Source organism: Pantherophis guttatus, chromosome 4, assembly GCF_059756535.1.
Source record: "Pantherophis guttatus breed Tessera chromosome 4, ASM5975653v1, whole genome shotgun sequence".
In the NCBI taxonomy this organism is placed as follows: domain Eukaryota; kingdom Metazoa; phylum Chordata; class Lepidosauria; order Squamata; family Colubridae; genus Pantherophis; species Pantherophis guttatus.
The window spans coordinates 96,875,488-96,892,638 of NC_142066.1; the positions used below are offsets into that span (position 1 = coordinate 96,875,488).

Below are 17,151 nucleotides of genomic sequence, written 5' to 3' on the forward strand. Positions count from 1 at the left end.
AGAGCACTTGCTTCTTCTTCTTCTCCCTACTACGTTGCAAGAACTGCAGGGGTATTGTATACATGCATGTTAGAGTTTGCAGTAATCCAAACAGCACACAAGTAAAGAATTCAGGAGGATTCATTTATAAAAGAAACTTCTTTATATACAGTAATATAAAACATAATGCATTTATACAATACCCTTGCAGCAGAAGCCAGAACCAGAAATCAAAAGCACAGAATCAATAGAAGCAATAATAATCCTTATATATATATATACAGACTACTGAACCTAAGCCACGCCCAGGCTCCGAGCTGTCTGACATGGCTCTCAGTCACCGAACAGTTCCCATTGGCTGACTTCTTGTTATGGCTATCCCAGCTCATAATTACACTGACACTCCTCCCTTTATGACTGGAATAGACATAAAACCGAATAATTTAATATTCTTCCCATCGTGCACTGCACCCAATGGCTTGGTCATTATATCTGCCAGATTGTCTTCTAAAAAACAGTGAAGCAAGCAATTTACATTTGATGGCTTCTCTTACATTACAATATTTAATATTTACATGCGTGCTCCTATTCTTTACTCTGTCACCTGTTGCCATTTGTATGCAAGCAGCATTATCCTCAAACACCATTACAACTTCATTTACTTTTACGTTTAAATCCTTTAACAGCTGTATGTACCAAGTTACCTCTGAACAAAGTTCAGATGGAGCAATATATTCTGCCTCTGCAGTAGAAATGGCTACAATTGTTTGTTTTCTGGACTTCCAACCAATTAAAGCCCCTCCAAACAATACCACAATCCCAGAATTGGACTTTCTGGTTTTTATATCATTGACATAATCACTGTCAACGTAACATTTCAATTTTAATTCTTCAGAGACCTGTATTTGAAGACCTAAATTCAGAATTCCCTTCAAATACCCGAGAATCTTTTTTACACCAATCCAATACAATTGCCTTGGGGCAGCAGTAAAGCGACTTAAGATGCTTACTGCACAAGCTATGTCTGGTCTGGACCACTGTAACAGATATAGCAAGCTCCCTATTGCTGACTGATATATCTCTTGATCATAGGCTTCACTTTTGTCCTCACCCAGATTGTTGTGAAAATCTGTGCTCATAAGTGTTGGAGCAGAATTACAATCCTTCATGTTATATCTCTCCAACAGCTGTTCAATTTTTCTTCTTTGACTGAGAACATAATCACCTTTCTCAGTTTTTTGTATCTCTACACCAAGATAGTTTATATTTCACCCAAATTTTTCAATTCAAACTTTTTCTCTAATTTATTAGCAAATTCTTTTACTTGTGACACATCTTTTGCAATGAAACAAAGATCATCCACAAATGCTAATAATTGACAATTTCCCCCTTGTAACTTTCCAGTATATATGCAACCATCAGCCTTGCAATTCTTGAACCCAAGACCCTTCAATGCTGTATCTAAACAGATATTCCAATTCCTGGCAGACTGCTTCAGCCCATAAATGGCCTTGTTCAATTTATACACAGCGTTAGGCTTTTTATTTTTATACTCTGGTGTTTGAACCATGTAAATTTCTTCCTCTAATTCTGCATTGAGGAATGTTGTGGTTATATCAGAATGCCAAATTTTATGGCCGCGTGCCGCTACCAACCTTATGCTTTCACTCTTCACTGTAGGTGCAAATACCTCATCATAGTCCATGTTTTTCTTTTGTGAAAAATCTTGTGCCACTAATCTTGCCTTATATTGGACCTCATTGTTGAGTAGTATTTTCTTTTTGTACACCAATTTATATCCTGTGGCTTTGCAACATTGTGGCAAAGTCATAGATGTGAACACTTTTATGTTCACATAGATGTGAACACTTTATGTTCACCCATGGATTTCATTTCTTTGTCCATAGCTTCTTTCCACTTCACTTGTTCTATTTTAGGTAATGCCAATACTTCTTGATAATTTCTTGGCTCATACCACACATTGCACACCTTTACTTCACTAGCAGAATACTTATATAGGTGGAATCCCCTTGTTCCATCGCTCTGACCTGCGAGGTATTGACTGCTCTTGTCTTTCAACCCTCTCTTGCTTCATATCTGAGTCATCATCTTCTCCTGACTCCTTTTCTTGTTCTTTTTCAGCTTCTCCTCCCTGAATGCTGACACCGTCACTAAGTAAGTTACTGTCACTAAGTGGATCATTCCAAAAATTGGCATCAATTCTGTTCCAATTTTGCTCTGCAAAGCTAACAGACCTGGAAATTACTATTCTTTTGCTTCCATCACTAAAGCGATAGCTCTTTGAGCCAGGCTCATAGCCTGTAAACCTGAGCTTTCTAGCCTTTGCTTGATCTTTTCTCTGATTGCTTTTGGAATATGCACCCATACATTGCTTCCAAATGTGCCAGAGATGGCTTTCTCCCATATAACACTGCATATGGAGTATCATTAATTGATTGATTAAATAATTAGCAGTCAACATGGCTTCACCCCAATATGACCTGCTCAGACCAGAATCCTCCAGCAGTGAGTCCTTCATTGTTTGTAACACACCATTCCGCCTCTCAACTATACCATTCTCAGCTGCTGTGTACGGATTTGGCCGTCTGTGTTTTATTCCTAACTGTCCCAACCATTGTTGAAAACTTGTTGACATGAATTCTGAACCTCTGTTCTCTGTCTCTGAAGAATTGAAATTGAAATGTTATGTTGACAGTGATTATGTCAATGATATAAAAACCAGAAAATCCAATTCTGGGATTGTGGTATTGTTTGGAGGGGCTTTAATTAGTTGGAAGTCCAGAAAGCAAACAATTGTAGCCATTTCTACTGCGGAGGCAGAATATATTGCTCCATCTGAACTTTGTTCAGAGGTAACTTGGTACGTACAGCTGTTAAAGGATTTAAACGTAAAAGTAAATGAAGCTGTAATGGTGTTTGAGGATAATGCTGCTTGCATACAAATGGCAACAGGTGACAGAGTAAAGAATAGGAGCACGCATGTAAATATTAAATATTGTAATGTAAGAGAAGCCATCAAATGTAAATTGCTTGCTTCACTGTTTTTTAGAAGACAATCTGGCAGATATAATGACCAAGCCATTGGGTGCAGTGCACGATGGGAAGAATATTAAGTTATTTGGTTTTATGTCTATTCCAGTCGTAAAGGGAGGAGTGTCAATGTATAAGAATTTATGAACTGGAATAGCCATGGTAACAAGTCAGCCAATAGGAACTGTTTTGTGACTAAGACACAGGATTTGTTGTCTGAGCCATGTGAGATGGCTTGGAGCCTGGGCGTGGCTTATCTTAACTATTCTGTGCTGTGAAAGTTCATTTGTATTGCTTGAGAGCACTTGCTTCTTCTTCTTCTCTCCACTATGTTGCAAGAGCTGCATGGGTATTGTATACATGCATCATGTTTTATATTATTGTATATAAAGAAGTTTCATCTATATAATGAATCTTCCTGAATTATCTGCTTGTGTGCTGGCTGGATCACTACAAACTCCAATATAATTGCTTTTGAATAAATAGATATGAAAGAAAATAGATTTCCTTCATTCTTTTTCAATGAAATAGATAATCACAAAGGAGTTTGTAATTGTGCAAGTAAATTCCCATCTAATAATCAACGGTAGTGTAAAAATAGGACAGAAATCTGGAACAATCTTCTCTCATCTTTCCTATGGCAGGAAGACCCAGCTTTTTACATTGCAGTTGCAACTGGGCCCTCTTTAGTGTGCTGTAATCCTCTGAGGAGGTTGCACTGAGTGGAAGACATGAAGAGTCCTTGACTGGGGTGCATATCGGAAGGGCAGAAGTGCATTTTGTAATTTTACGGCCTTGGCGGGGCATTTTAGAAACTAAACAAGAAACAGAAGATAATGCCAGTCAAGAGTATGCAAAACCAACTTTCATTTTACTCCCTGTACAAAAAAATTTGCCCACTGAATTATTAGCAATTTCTACTTTCCCAGCAAGTACACTGGATTATAGATTCCATCAGTTTGAAGCCAATATGACTTATATATAAATATATCTGGAGAGCACCAATTTTAGGATGCTTGATTTACTGGATGAGCAAATGGATGTCAAAGATACATTTCTTTTACTTTACCTTTTCTTGCTATGTTACCTTACCTTTTCTTGCTGTTACCTTACCTCATTGACAAGATTGCTTCAGGGCCTGCCTCTTCCTTTCACATTAAGATTTAGCAGAAAGATTTAGCATTTCAGAAAGTTGAAAAAGGCAGGGAGAAGATAGACACAGTAGTAGTAGTAGTAATAGTAGTAGTAGTAATCTACAATGATTTCTAGCTCCCAATTATTTAAGGAAATTTAGAAAAACTCACAAAAATCACTCTCCATCTTACTGTGCTTTAAATCAGTAATTTTCAAACTATTTCATGCCAAGGAATATCTAGAAATATCTAAACTCTGGAGGTAGAAAATTCTACATTCTAGTGACTTTTTTCTCCCATTTAATCTCTCACAGAGGCGCATCAAATTCTTATGAAATGCAAACTTTCTGTGGCACACATCTTGAAAGATCTTACCATAGATCAAGATTTTTCAACTTTGTCAAATCTAAGATGTGTGGACTTCTACTTCCAGAAGTCTCCATTGCTGGGGAATTCTGGGAGCTGAAGTTCATACACCTTAAACTATCTGGGGTTGAGAAACACTAGATTATACTATTATATTGAAATTAAGAAAACTTGATGTAATAATAAGTGGATACGTGCATAAAAAGACTAGGAAATCTTTGGTCCTAATACTTAAAACTTGCATTTTGACTCAAAATATATAATTCTATAATTTGTTTATTTTGATTATTGGATTTTATCAGCATTGCTTTTATTCTTGCACCGCTTCTATTGGAGCAGATTTTATTTTATACAGGAAGTCCTCACCTTATAACAGTTCATTTAGTAACTGTTCAGTTACACAGCACAGAAAAAACTGACTTATAACTATTTTTCACATTTATGACCTTTGTGACCATGGTCACAAGATCAAAATTCAGAAGCTTTGCAACTGACTCATATTTATGATAGTTGCAGTGTCCTGAAGTCATGTGATCACCTTTTGCCAAGCAAAGTCAATGGGAGGCCAGATTCACTTAACAACCATGTTACTAACTTAACAACTGCAAACATTCACTTAACAATTGTGGCAAGAAAGATCATAAAATAGGACAAAAGAAATGTCTCACTTAGCAACAAAATATTTGGGCTCAGTTATGTCATAAGTTGAGGACAATCTGTATTAAGAAAAAAACTTTTAATAAAAATATATTCTAAAAAAGTAACACAATCAATGCCAAAAGGGAGAGAAAGGGAGAATAGAAACCTATAATTTATATGGCATCCTACTTTGCATAACGTTTTTTTTTTTAAGTGGCAATTTTGTTTTGCCATATTCAATTGCTAAGAAAATATAAATTTTTGTTTTTCCAGAGAAGACAAATTTCCAAGTCTGATTTGTTTATGTTCCCCCTCCCCTGCGAACCTTGGAAGAAAAATTAATAAACAGCTCCTGGTTCAAATTTTATCCCAGAATGCAATGCCATGTTTCAGGGATAATAAAATGGAAAGAAAGATAATGAATGTTGTTAATTTTTATCCCTTCAGCTTGTACAGGAAAAATAAAGATATAATCAGATAATAAATAATAAGACTGTGTAATCCCACTGAGATACTTTATCATCATATTATAACCAATCCAATAAAGGAAAAAATCATCAAGGTTGTAATTGTAGAATTATAAAAAAGTACTCAAATCCATTAAAAAAATTAGGCAGTTCTGCACCCAAAAAAGTACCTTAAAATTCTGGCAAGAAAGAACATACAATAGTAATTTCGGAGAACAGAAACACAACAGTTTGAACTATCTAGAAAGCATCTTCCTTTAGGACGGATCTCATTTCTCCTTAGAATAAGAAAAAGAGGAAAAGGAGGAGGGAGAGCAAGCTAAACATTTCAACGCAACTTCTCCCTTAGAACTCCCGATACTTCCCTCTATTGAATCAAGCCCCAACCTCTTTTTCAAAGAGCGCAGGTTTTCTAATTCTCCTTATCAAGCTACTGGGGTGGTTGTGCGCCTGCGCGAGCCGGTCTTTTACTCACCGAAGGAGGAGCGCAAATTAAGATGGCAGCGCCCATCATGGTTGCTGGGTTCCTGGAGATATGAACCACGCTCCTTCCTATTCCTTTGTAAGTACTGCTCTAAGAACGTTGCTTCTTTTCCTCTACTTGCGACATTCTCTCCTCTCCCGCCCTCGAGTTAGAGACTCAGTCTGCATAAGTATCAATCGCTCTCCACTTTCTTTAGGTTAGCTTGCAAAATCATACGACGATCCCTTTAATCCGGACAGTTTCCTTCTTATTCAGTTTTGTTCTGAAATTGCAGAGCCAGCGGAAAATAGTTGGCTGGGAATCCTTGGCTTGAAGTCCAAGAAACGCGGCACTAGACATTTTAGGTTTCCTACTCCTGCACAGGAGAGTACTACAATCTAATTTTTTAGTTGAAGAGGCCCGGAAGTATTAATATAATTATAAGGACATATATTAGAATATATGATACATTTGACACAAAAAGAGTAATTTATAGCCCGTGGGATCATTCTGGATTATAACAATCAACTTCATTTAATATATGGCATTTAGTAGATTATAAATTGAGATTAACTAAAATGATCATGAACCTAAGTGGAAATAAAATAGAATTTCAGTGATCGGTTGAATGCTTACATGTGTCTCGCAAAAGCAAATGACACCTGTAATTTTTTTCCTTTCATATATATGTGTGCGCTTGCTATATTCCTGCTGGATAGTGCTTTTATCTTGTCTCTATTTTCTGCTATAATGAAAAAGGGTTGTAAAACTAGGCAATTCAATAACAGATTTTTTTTAAAACTAAATTTATTAGCCTTGATTCCTAATGGATGTGTTAATTTAGGGCACATTAGAAGGTTCAGTTGTGAACTGTCTATATTTACAAAAATATCTTTTGGTAGAGCACAAACTCTTATCTCTGAAAGGTATATTTCAAGAGCAATTAACGTGAAATATATCATTTATACTTTTTCAATTTGTCATTCTGAATGGTAGACTCATACACTTTCAAGAGGTGTCCTCAATATGTAAATCTTAACTAACAAACATTCCTTTGCATTCTGTGGCACACTACCAGTATTTATATTTAGAGGATTATAGATGAACAAATTTCATGAAAGCACAATCACAGTACAGTTATAATATGGATATGCCTGCAATTAAAATTTGCTTATTTTAAATGTATTCTCATTTCCATAGGAAATATTGCACAGCAATAGTGTTTAGAAAATATGCAATAACACGGAGTAATTTATAATATCAGTTTGCTTATTTTGTTGGCTTTTGGCTCAAATATATTTTATTTACTTACTATAATAACACAGTTCCATATAGCCCACCAAAGTATTAATAAAAGCTGATGTATAGATAGAATGCAAACCTATGATATTTTTGAAAAAAGTTCTGCTATTAAAAATTCTCCAAAAAGTAACGTCATTTTCATAAACTAAATGAATTAATCTTCTCCTGAGAGCTAATTATTACTGAAGGTAAAAATTATTTTCTGTCTTCAATAGGATTGCCAATATACTTTGCACAGAATGTGGTTTCTTTGCAATTCACTATTTTTGTTTCCATCATATTGGAGAAGACAACTGAGTGGAGTACTAGACTCAACTAAATGGCTGAATAGGCAAATCCTAAAATGCAGCAGAACTATTTTTAGTGAAACAGGAAAGTGGGAACAAAATTATACATCAGAGACCAGGAAGAAAGTTGAAAACTGGTGGTGTCCAAGAATAAAGGAATCATTCAGCAAAATCACAGAAAAAGATGTAAGTCTTGCAGCAACAATTAAGATTACATGTTTATATGTGTTTTAATAAAGTTTATAAATTAAAAAAAAAGATTAACATGTTTAAAAGATACTGTTTTTCCTCTCCCAATTACATAATCCCTACATGAAGTCAGTTGGGTGTAGTGGTTAAGGCAACAAGCTAGAAAACCAGGAGACTGTGAGTTCTACTCCCTCGTTAGACAAAAACTAGCTGGGTGACTTTGGGCCACTCCCTCTTTCTTAGCCTTAGGAAGAAGAAATGGCAAACAATTTCCAAATAACCTTGTCAAAAACCCCTGCAGGAATTAGTCGAGGCAGCCACCAGGAGTCAACAATGATTCAAAGGTACAAAAACAAACACATTTTTTTTATTTTATTTTATTTTATTTTATTTTATTATTTTATTTTATTTTATTTTATTATTTTATTTATTTTATTTTATTATTTTATTATTTTATTTTATTTTATTTTATTTTATTTTATTTTATTTTATTTTATTTTATTTTATTTTTTCCAGGCGTCAACAGTGATTCAAAAGTACAAAAATGAACACAATTAAATTTGTTTGTTTGTTTATGAAAATTTAGACAGTTGCCCAATTCAATCTCAGTGACTGTGCAGTTTACAAAGATAAAAATTCAATATAAAACAATAAAAAACAATAATTCCCATCCCCCTGACAACAACAAATCAGTCAATAAGCCACTTGATGGTGGGAGTGGAATTGGAATAGTGCATCCATCCTCACCCTTCTTGACCTCTCAGTGGCCTTCGATACTACCAACCATGGTATCTTTCTGGAGCAGCTTTGGGGGGTTGGGGGCTCTGTGTTGTCTTGGTTCACTTCCTTCCTCTATAGTTGCAGTCAGTCGGTGCTGATAGGAAACAAGAGATGTGGCCCTCATCTCCTGTTTTGTAGGGTTCTACAGAGCTCAGTAGTTTCTCCACTTCTGTTTAACATCTACATGAAGCCATTGGGTGAGATCATCCACCACTATGGGCTAAGATATCATCAGTATGCTGATGACACTCAGCTATGTGTCTTTGCTCACAGTGAGTTAAGCAATGCCATGATATTTCTTTCACAGTGCTAGGAGATAGCCTCCAAGTTAGCAAAACCAGGTCTTCAGGGTATTGCAAAGAGACCTCCTTAGGAGAGGGGACCTACAGCATTCCTTGCCTCCCCACTCTGTGGGTCAGGTACCAGGAGAAGATGGTCTTTCAAATAATCCATCATATAGAGTTTTAAAGGTGACAACCAATACCTTGAATTGGACTCAGAAGCAAATTGGCAGCCAATGCAGCTCCTGCAGGAGAGATCACACATATATACACGTAAGTCTATGGAAAAACCATGTGGATTGTTGAATTTTGAACCAATTGAAGTTTCCAGATACTTTTCAAGGGCAGCCCATATACCCATTACAATAGTCAAGACAAGAGGTGACTAGGGCATGTTGATCTAGGAAAGTTTGTAACTAGTGTATAAGTTGCAGTTGTGTACATGCCTTCCTGGCCATGACTGCTACCTGCTTCTTGAGCAGGATTAATGAGTCTAGGAGAATGCCCAGATTATGCACTGGGTTTACCTGTGGCAGTGCTACCACATCCAAGATCAAAATGCAATTTTTTATGGACCAAAGAACCCAAAACCCAGTCATTGCATCTTGCCAGAGTTCCGTTTCAGCTTGTTGCTCCCCATCCAGCCCTTACCTTGAATTTGACCTAGAAGCAAATTGGCTTCTAGGTGTTTGCAGGCTATCTCCTAGCACTGTGAAAGAAATATCATGGCATTGCTTAACTCACTGTGAGCAAAGACACATAGCTGAGTGTCATCAGCATATTGATGATATCTTAGCCCATAGTGGTGGATGATCTCACCCAATGGCTTCATGTAGATGTTAAACAGAAGTGGAGAAACTACTGAGCTCTGTAGAACCCTACAAAACAGGAGATGAGGGCCACATCTCTTGTTTCCTATCAGCACCGACTGACTGCAACTATAGAGGAAGGAAGTGAACCAGGACAACACAGAGCCCCCAACCCCCCAAAGCTGCTCCAGAAAGATACCATGGTTGGTAGTATCGAAGGCCACTGAGAGGTCAAGAAGGGTGAGGATGGATGCACTATTCCAATTCCACTCCCACCATCAAGTGGCTTATTGACTGATTTGTTGTTGTCAGGGGGATGGGAATTATTGCTTTTTATTGTTTTATATTGAATTTTTATCTTTGTAAACTGCACAGTCGCAGTCTGTGTTGGCAGAGGGGCAGAGGTCGACCTCGAGGCGCCTTGCTTGTGGGGTGCCGCAAGGGTCGGTCCTCTCGCCACTCCTGTTCAACATTTATGTGAAGCCGCTGGGTGAGATCATCCGTGGTTTTGGGGTGCGATGCCATCTGTACGCTGATGACACTCAGTTGTACATTTCCACCCCAGACCACCCCAATGATGCCCTCGAAGTGATGTCCCAGTGTCTGGAGGCCGTGCGGGTCTGGATGGGAAGGAACAGGCTTCGGCTCAACCCTTCCAAGACTGAGTGGCTGTGGATGCCGGCGTCCCGGTATAGCCAGCTGGTGCCATTGCTGGCTATTGGGGGCGAGTCACTGACCCCCACAGAGGGGGCTCGCAACTTGGGCGGCGTCCTGGACACACGGCTGTCTTTAGAAGAGCATATGACGGCCGTGGCCAGGGGGGCTTTTTATCAGGTTCGCCTGATACGCCAGTTGCGCCCCTTTCTGGATCGGGACTCCTTGTGCACAGTCACTCATGCCTTGGTTACGTCACACCTGGACTACTGCAACGCTCTCTACATGGGGCTCCCCCTGAGGAGCACCCGGAGGCTCTAGCTGGTGTGGAATGCGGCCGCGTGGGTGATTATGGGAGCGACGTGGCGCTCCCACGTAACACCTCTCCTGCGCAAGCTGCATTGGCTCCCGATGGTCTTCCGGGTGCGCTTTAAGGTGTTGGTCCTCATCTTTAAAGCGCTCCATGGCTTAGGGCCAGGGTATTTGCGAGACCGCCTGCTGCTACTGATAACCTCCCACCGGCCAATACGCTCTCACAGATAGGGCCTCCTCGGGGTGCCGTCGGTCAGGCAATGTCGGCTGGCGGCCCCCAGGGGGCGAGCCTTCTCTGTGGGGGCACCCGCCCTGTGGAATGAGCTGCCTCCTGGAATACGATTGATCCCGGACCTCTGTACCTTCCGTAAAGCCCTGAAGACGTTTTTATTTCATCAAGCCGGCCTAGCCTAAATGGTTTTTAATTGGGATTTTAAATTTTATGGATTTGGGGTTTTAAATTGGGTAGCCAGTGATTTAATTCTTTTTAATTATCTTAACTTTTGCATTTGTATGTTTTTTAATTTTGGCTGTTCACCGCCCTGAGTCCCTTCTGGGAGAAGGGCGGTATACAAATTAAATAAATAAATAAATAAAATATCAGTTCATTCTTCCAAACCCTGTTGCCATATAGTGTTTTTGTTCTTGAATCTTTTTCTACTCAGTACTTAGAGTACATACGTATTTCTTTTCTCCAGTGGGATAAGCCAGGATATACAGTACGTATAGCCTGCACATGCTATTACACAGTATATTTATTCACTCAGAATGCTTATGAATCCCAATAGATCATAAATTAAAATTGCTTAATTCCAAAATCACAATAAGTAAAATTTAACCTCTTGAGAAAAGTGTGAGAATTCATATTACTCTCAAAAAATGTTTATTGTGGGAAGGTAAAGCTGTATGTAACATTTTTGATCCAGATTATAGGAAATCTGTACTTATTAAAATGTATCTTGGCCAGAGGTGGTATTCACTTACTTTCCCTACCGGTTCGCAAATGTGAGTGTGCACATACGCCCAGCCATACGCGCATGTGCTTTGCTGGCATGCGCGCCTTCCACACATGCGCCCGCCCTCAAAAACATGCCTAAATTGGATTGCATAGAGCCAGGCAGGTGGACGGGCCCACGGGCAGGCCCGCCCACAATTTCTGCTACATGTTCAGGTGAACTGGTCCAAAACGGCTGAATACCACCTCTGATCTTGGCATAGAAAGTGTAGCTTTCTTTTTAAAATAAGCAGGGTTAAAAAAAGAAAAAAAAATACTATGTAGCTTCTGCTCAAAATGAGTTTTTTTTAAATTTTTGTTTAGAAATCAAAGCCAAAGTATTACATCCTGTCTATGTTCCCATATCCTTCTGGAAAACTTCACATGGGCCATGTTCGAGTATACACCATAAGTGACACAGTAGCATGGTTTCAAAAAATGAGAGGATTTCAGGTACGTATTTTAGAATTTCCTTCCTTCCTTCCTTCCTTCCTTCCTTCCTTCCTTCCTTCCTTCCTTCCTTCCTTCCACATGTGGTGGACCTGTAAAAAAGCAAGGAGATTTTGGTTACAAATTCATATATGGCTAGAAAAAATGGTTGGACAACGTATAGAATTCAAGCCAGAACTATTTCTATTAGGTATTATTACAGAAGGCTATAGCAAAGGGTCAATATACCTAATACTTCACATCCTAACAGCAGCAAGAATGGTGAATGCACAGCAATGGAAAAGTGAAAACATCCCTTCAGAAAAGGAGATAAAAAGGAAGATATTAACATGCGCAGAAATGGATTGACTAACATTAGAATTAAAAAACAAAGGAGAGAAAGAATATCATGACACATGGAATAGATTTTATCAATGGCTGGAAACACGAGATGAGAGTCAGAACACAAAAAAATTAGGCTAAGTAGACCTGAAATGAGATATTATATATGTATTAGAATGAATACGTTGGTCAAAAATAATTGTATAAGACTAGCACTGTGTAAGTTATATATATATATGTTATTTGTCTTTCACTTTGGTTTCTATGGCAGATGAAACGCCAGGACGGTCATGCTGTGTTAGATAAACTTATATGTAAATAATAATAATAATTTTTAAAAAAGAATAAATCAACGCCCACTTCCCTATGGTAGTCCTTAAATATTGGAAGACTGCTATTATGTCTCTTCTGAAGCTTGTCTTCATTAGCTAAACATACTTAGTTCCCTTAGCGTCGATGTCTGCAACCTGTGGTTCCGGAGCCGCATAGGGCTCTTTTGTCCCTCTGCTGTGGTTCCCTGTCCTCTGAGCCCACCACTGGCTGTCCCCACCCTTAGCCCTCCCCTTCCAGTCACGCCTGGCCTGAGAAGGTAAGGGCGATAGTGGGGGATGGAGACTCTCTCCATATTCCAGAGCGGGAGTGAAGCACCCCTCTAATTGCCATATCTCGCAAGCGCTTCTTTCGGCCATTGTTGGTTCTGCGTGCACCTTGGTCGCTCGGGGCGATGCATGACTTACCCTGAGACACTGGCCCAGCCCAGTTGCGGCTGATGGTCTGCATCATAATGGGTTCCAGGAGGAGGAGGGAACACCGTCTCCCCCATCATGAAGCATGCTAAATTTAAAGGTGCTGTGCAAGGCACTGTGAGAGCAGCGGGAGAGCTATGGAGGTGGCAACAGCGTTGGCCACAGCCAGTGTCTCGGGGCGGAGAGCAAGTCGCGCATCTCCCTGAGCGACCAAGGTGTGCGCAGTACCAAAAAGGGCCAAAAAAAGTGCTTGGGAGGGGAGGAGGAGGGGTGGGGCCAGCCAGTGGTGGGTTTAGCCAACTGGGAGCCACAGCAGGGGAGGCAAAAGAGTTTCATTTATCTGGGAACCTGAAATGACTCTTGATTTAAATATGATAAAAAAAACACCCAAAGAAGAAAGAACAACAACAGCAAAAAAAAAAAAAAAATACCACGAACCCTCATCTGTTTTTTGAAATGACAAAAAAACACACACACACACAAACACACACACACAAAAGACAGAGAGAGAGAGAGAGAGGCAGAGAGGCAGAAATTGGAATAGTGCATCCACAAAACTTGGGTAAGCGTGGCTGAGGGGGTGTCTTCCATGTGACTGGGTGGGAGTGACTGACTTAGAGTTGGCCACGCCCACCCAGGTTTTGTGGCTCCTGGTGATTTTTTTCTGTGGGAAATTGGTCCAAATGGCTCTTTGAGTGTTTAAGGTTGCAGACCCCTGCCTTAAGTGTTCAATGTATAATTTAACCCCAGACCCATTGACAAAAAATTTTTCTCTTATATCATCGGTGTCAAACTCGATTTCATTGAGGGCTGCATCACGGTTCTGTTTGACCTCTGGGGGCCGGGTGGGTGTGGCCAGGGTGGGCATGGCCAGCTCGATGTCACTCATGTCAGGGGCACCTGTGTTTCGTTTTCATTGGCAGAGGGTTGCAGGAGGCTCTGGCAGCCGAAAACAGAGCTTGGCAGCCCGTTTTCACTTGCAGAAGCACCATGGGCTGGTCCTTCACTGTTTACAGGGTGGCCCTGCGGGCCAGATCTAAGTACCCTGTGAGCCAGATCCGGCCCCCGGGCCTTGACTTTGACACCCCTGTCTTATATGATAAGTGGGTTGGGAGGTTGTTACAGGAAAAAATTTTGTTTGCTCTTAAGAGAAGCCTGTCTATACTGCAGACTTTCCCCACTTTCATTGTCAGATATATATTGATGGTCGTGCTCATTTGGTTCTATGAGGAAGTTATTTGGTCAATATAACTTCAGGTTCAAAAAGTTGTTTTATTATTTACAAAATATATACATGCATACAATAATGAACAAGGTGTCTGTTGGACCTTTTACCCTAACTGTATGACTCAGATGTTGAGAGGAGAGATAAGTTCACGTGTTGTCTTGCTGAGAGATAGATGAGAGAGAGAGAAAAAACAGGGAAGATGTCCAAGTGGTTTCTGGGTAAGAGTCCAATAAAAGAGTTCATTGGCTGATATAGTCACATGTGATGTCTGTAAAGACTTAACCCCTTCTAGTCTCTGGTGTATCGTATGCAGGCAATATTCTGACAGACCCCTTCTATTGCCAAGTGTGATGGAACAGTGTTCAAAAATAATAGTAAACACAAGTATAAGAAAAAATAAATTATAAGTACAGTCCAACTGATTTGCAGTGGTTCCAATGTGTTTCACAAGGTACAGGTTTAGTTAAGAAATCGGCAATTTGGTCTTCGGTATCGCAATGAACAAATTCAACAAAACCCTTTTTAAGTAGGTCTCTCACATTTTTATAACGTATATCAATATGGCGAGATCTGAAGCTGACATCATCCCTGACCGAAGAGGCTATTACGGACTCATTGTCCTCGTGGAGCGTGATAGATAGTGAAGGTTGTGTCCAAATATCTGAAACTAATTCGTATATCCCTGTGAGAAGTGTGCAAGCGTCAGAAGCACTGGCATATTCAGCTTCAGCCGTGGAATTAGCAATGAAGTTTTGGCGACAAAGGCACCAGTCTATGGGACAACCATTTAGGAAGTATATAAAGCCTGATGTGCTTTTTCTTGATTTTTCATCTCCTGCCCAATCGGCATCTGAATAACAGATAAGTTCTGGGGTGACTCCTTCATCAGGTTCTAATAATAAGACCATATCTTTTGTATTATGCAAATATCTGAGTAACCTTTTCATAGCAACCCAGTGTTGTTCTTTAGGCTCATCTACTTGTCTAGATAAGAGATTTGTACTTAATGATATATCGGGTCTACTCCATCTGCTGATATAAAGGAGCGATCCTATGATGGATTGATATTGAGTTTTATCGTGATGCTTGTTACCGTCTAGATAAGCAATTTTATTATAGTCAGTGTGCATGGGTGTATCTGTGGGATTGCAGTCTTCCATGCCACATCTTTGTAACAGGTCTTCAATCTTATCCTTTTGTGAGAAGCAAAAATCTCTTATCAGTTTTAAAAATTTATACGCCCAGATTTTGGTCTATATGACCTAAGGTCTTTAAATTAACATGTTCTCTCTCTTTTTTTTTTTTATTGAAAAAGTTTTTCAAATACAAATTCCCCCCCCTTTTTTCCCCCTCCTCCCTAACCCTCCCTCCCCCTCCCCTCCCCCTGTGGCTTCTCCAAAATAAAATCCAAATTCATAACAGATTATATAATACTTTACCATCCCTTTGCTCCACCCCCCAAACGCTGACCCTTTCTTTCTAATAATATTATTATATCCCCCTTATACTATACATTTCAAAATAACATTCAACTGTAACATTATATAACTCCTAATTTAGCATAATAATATTATTATATCCCCCAGTTTAGCAATTTCTACTCATAATCTACCCTTTTCCTCCTCCCCCATACATATATCTCTTAATTCAAATCTTTTATATATATTAGTATAACATTTCAAAGCAACCTTCAACTATAAAACTATATAATAAATCCTAATTTGACATTTATTCAACTCATAGTCTGCCCATTTCCTCCACCCCCATACATATATCTCTTAACTCAAATCTTTTACATGTATTCATATCTAAACATAATATCCCTTTTCTTAAACTAAACAATCAATAAGCTAACCTATCTCCACCCACTTTCCTACAGGACTACCATACATAATAATTTTTAATATCTTTGTTCTTCTGCCCACACCACTAAGAAGTATTCCCTTATATAAATAAAGTCCTCAAATGACTTTAAGCTTGTAATCCATATGATATCTTCTGTAATGTCTTTCAGCTGGATTGTTAACTCCATCACCCATGTTAGGGTAACATCACATCCTAATTCCAACAGTATGTTCGGTATCCTCAATTACCATCTGCCCCCATCAATAATAGATGTCTTCATATATAAAAAAACCACCCAAGTGACTTTATATTTGTATTCCATATAGTGTCTATTGTAATGTCTTTCATCTAAATTATTAATTCCAACCACCATAATAGGGTAACAACCAGATCTTCTGCGTGCCCCAATCCCATAACTCTCTTGCCTTGTAGCTCAGCATAAACGTAATACATTTATCAAAGAATCCAAAATAGATAGTTCCAATCCATTCAGTTTAAGGCCATTTTCACATCCCAAAAGTACAGCACTGCAGAGGTCTGTCACTCTCCTCAAGATAATATAAACCAATACTTTGCCTCGGCTATATTTTCGTGTATTCAATCATCTCTTAGATAACTGGCATTACACTGTTGTTTAGTCTAAAAGTTTTTATTTTTGTAAGACCTGCTTCTTCTTTTCTTGACTTTTTGTGGGTTAGATCTCCATCCTGGTTTCCTTTCTGTAAGTTGTATATCAACTGTTTGGTTTCCATGCTGATCTATAACTTGATCTTGTTGTTTTTGCTTTTGTGGCGTAGATCTCCATTCTGGTTTCTTTTCTATGAGTTGTATATCAACTGATTGATTTCCATGCTG

The 17,151-nt window shown here is 39.0% G+C and overlaps 2 protein-coding genes across 9 annotated transcripts in view; one reads left to right on the forward strand and one right to left on the reverse strand.

The window, feature by feature from the left end:
- The window catches only part of DPPA2 (developmental pluripotency associated 2), a 105,749-nt gene extending 99,567 nt beyond the window's left edge, over positions 1–6,182 (reverse strand). For both annotated transcript variants that reach the window (XM_060685943.2, XM_060685944.2), the window contains exon 1: positions 6,111–6,182. In XM_060685943.2, the coding sequence (XP_060541926.1) occupies positions 6,111–6,149 (39 nt within the window). In that variant the 5' untranslated portion in view covers positions 6,150–6,182. The remainder of the gene's footprint in view (positions 1–6,110) is intronic.
- LARS2 (leucyl-tRNA synthetase 2, mitochondrial) overlaps positions 6,090–17,151 on the forward strand; it is a 216,366-nt gene continuing 205,304 nt past the window's right edge. For 4 of the 7 annotated variants that reach the window (XM_060685937.2, XM_060685936.2, XM_060685940.2 and 1 more), the window contains exons 1-3: positions 6,090–6,197; positions 7,616–7,873; positions 12,031–12,159. In XM_060685937.2, the coding sequence (XP_060541920.1) occupies positions 6,171–6,197; positions 7,616–7,873; positions 12,031–12,159 (414 nt within the window). In that variant the 5' untranslated portion in view covers positions 6,090–6,170. Of the gene's footprint in view, positions 6,198–7,615; positions 7,874–8,124; positions 8,221–12,030; positions 12,160–17,151 lie in introns of those variants that run through there. The other 3 variants (XM_060685938.2, XM_087894196.1, XM_060685941.2) reach the window with 3 other exon arrangements.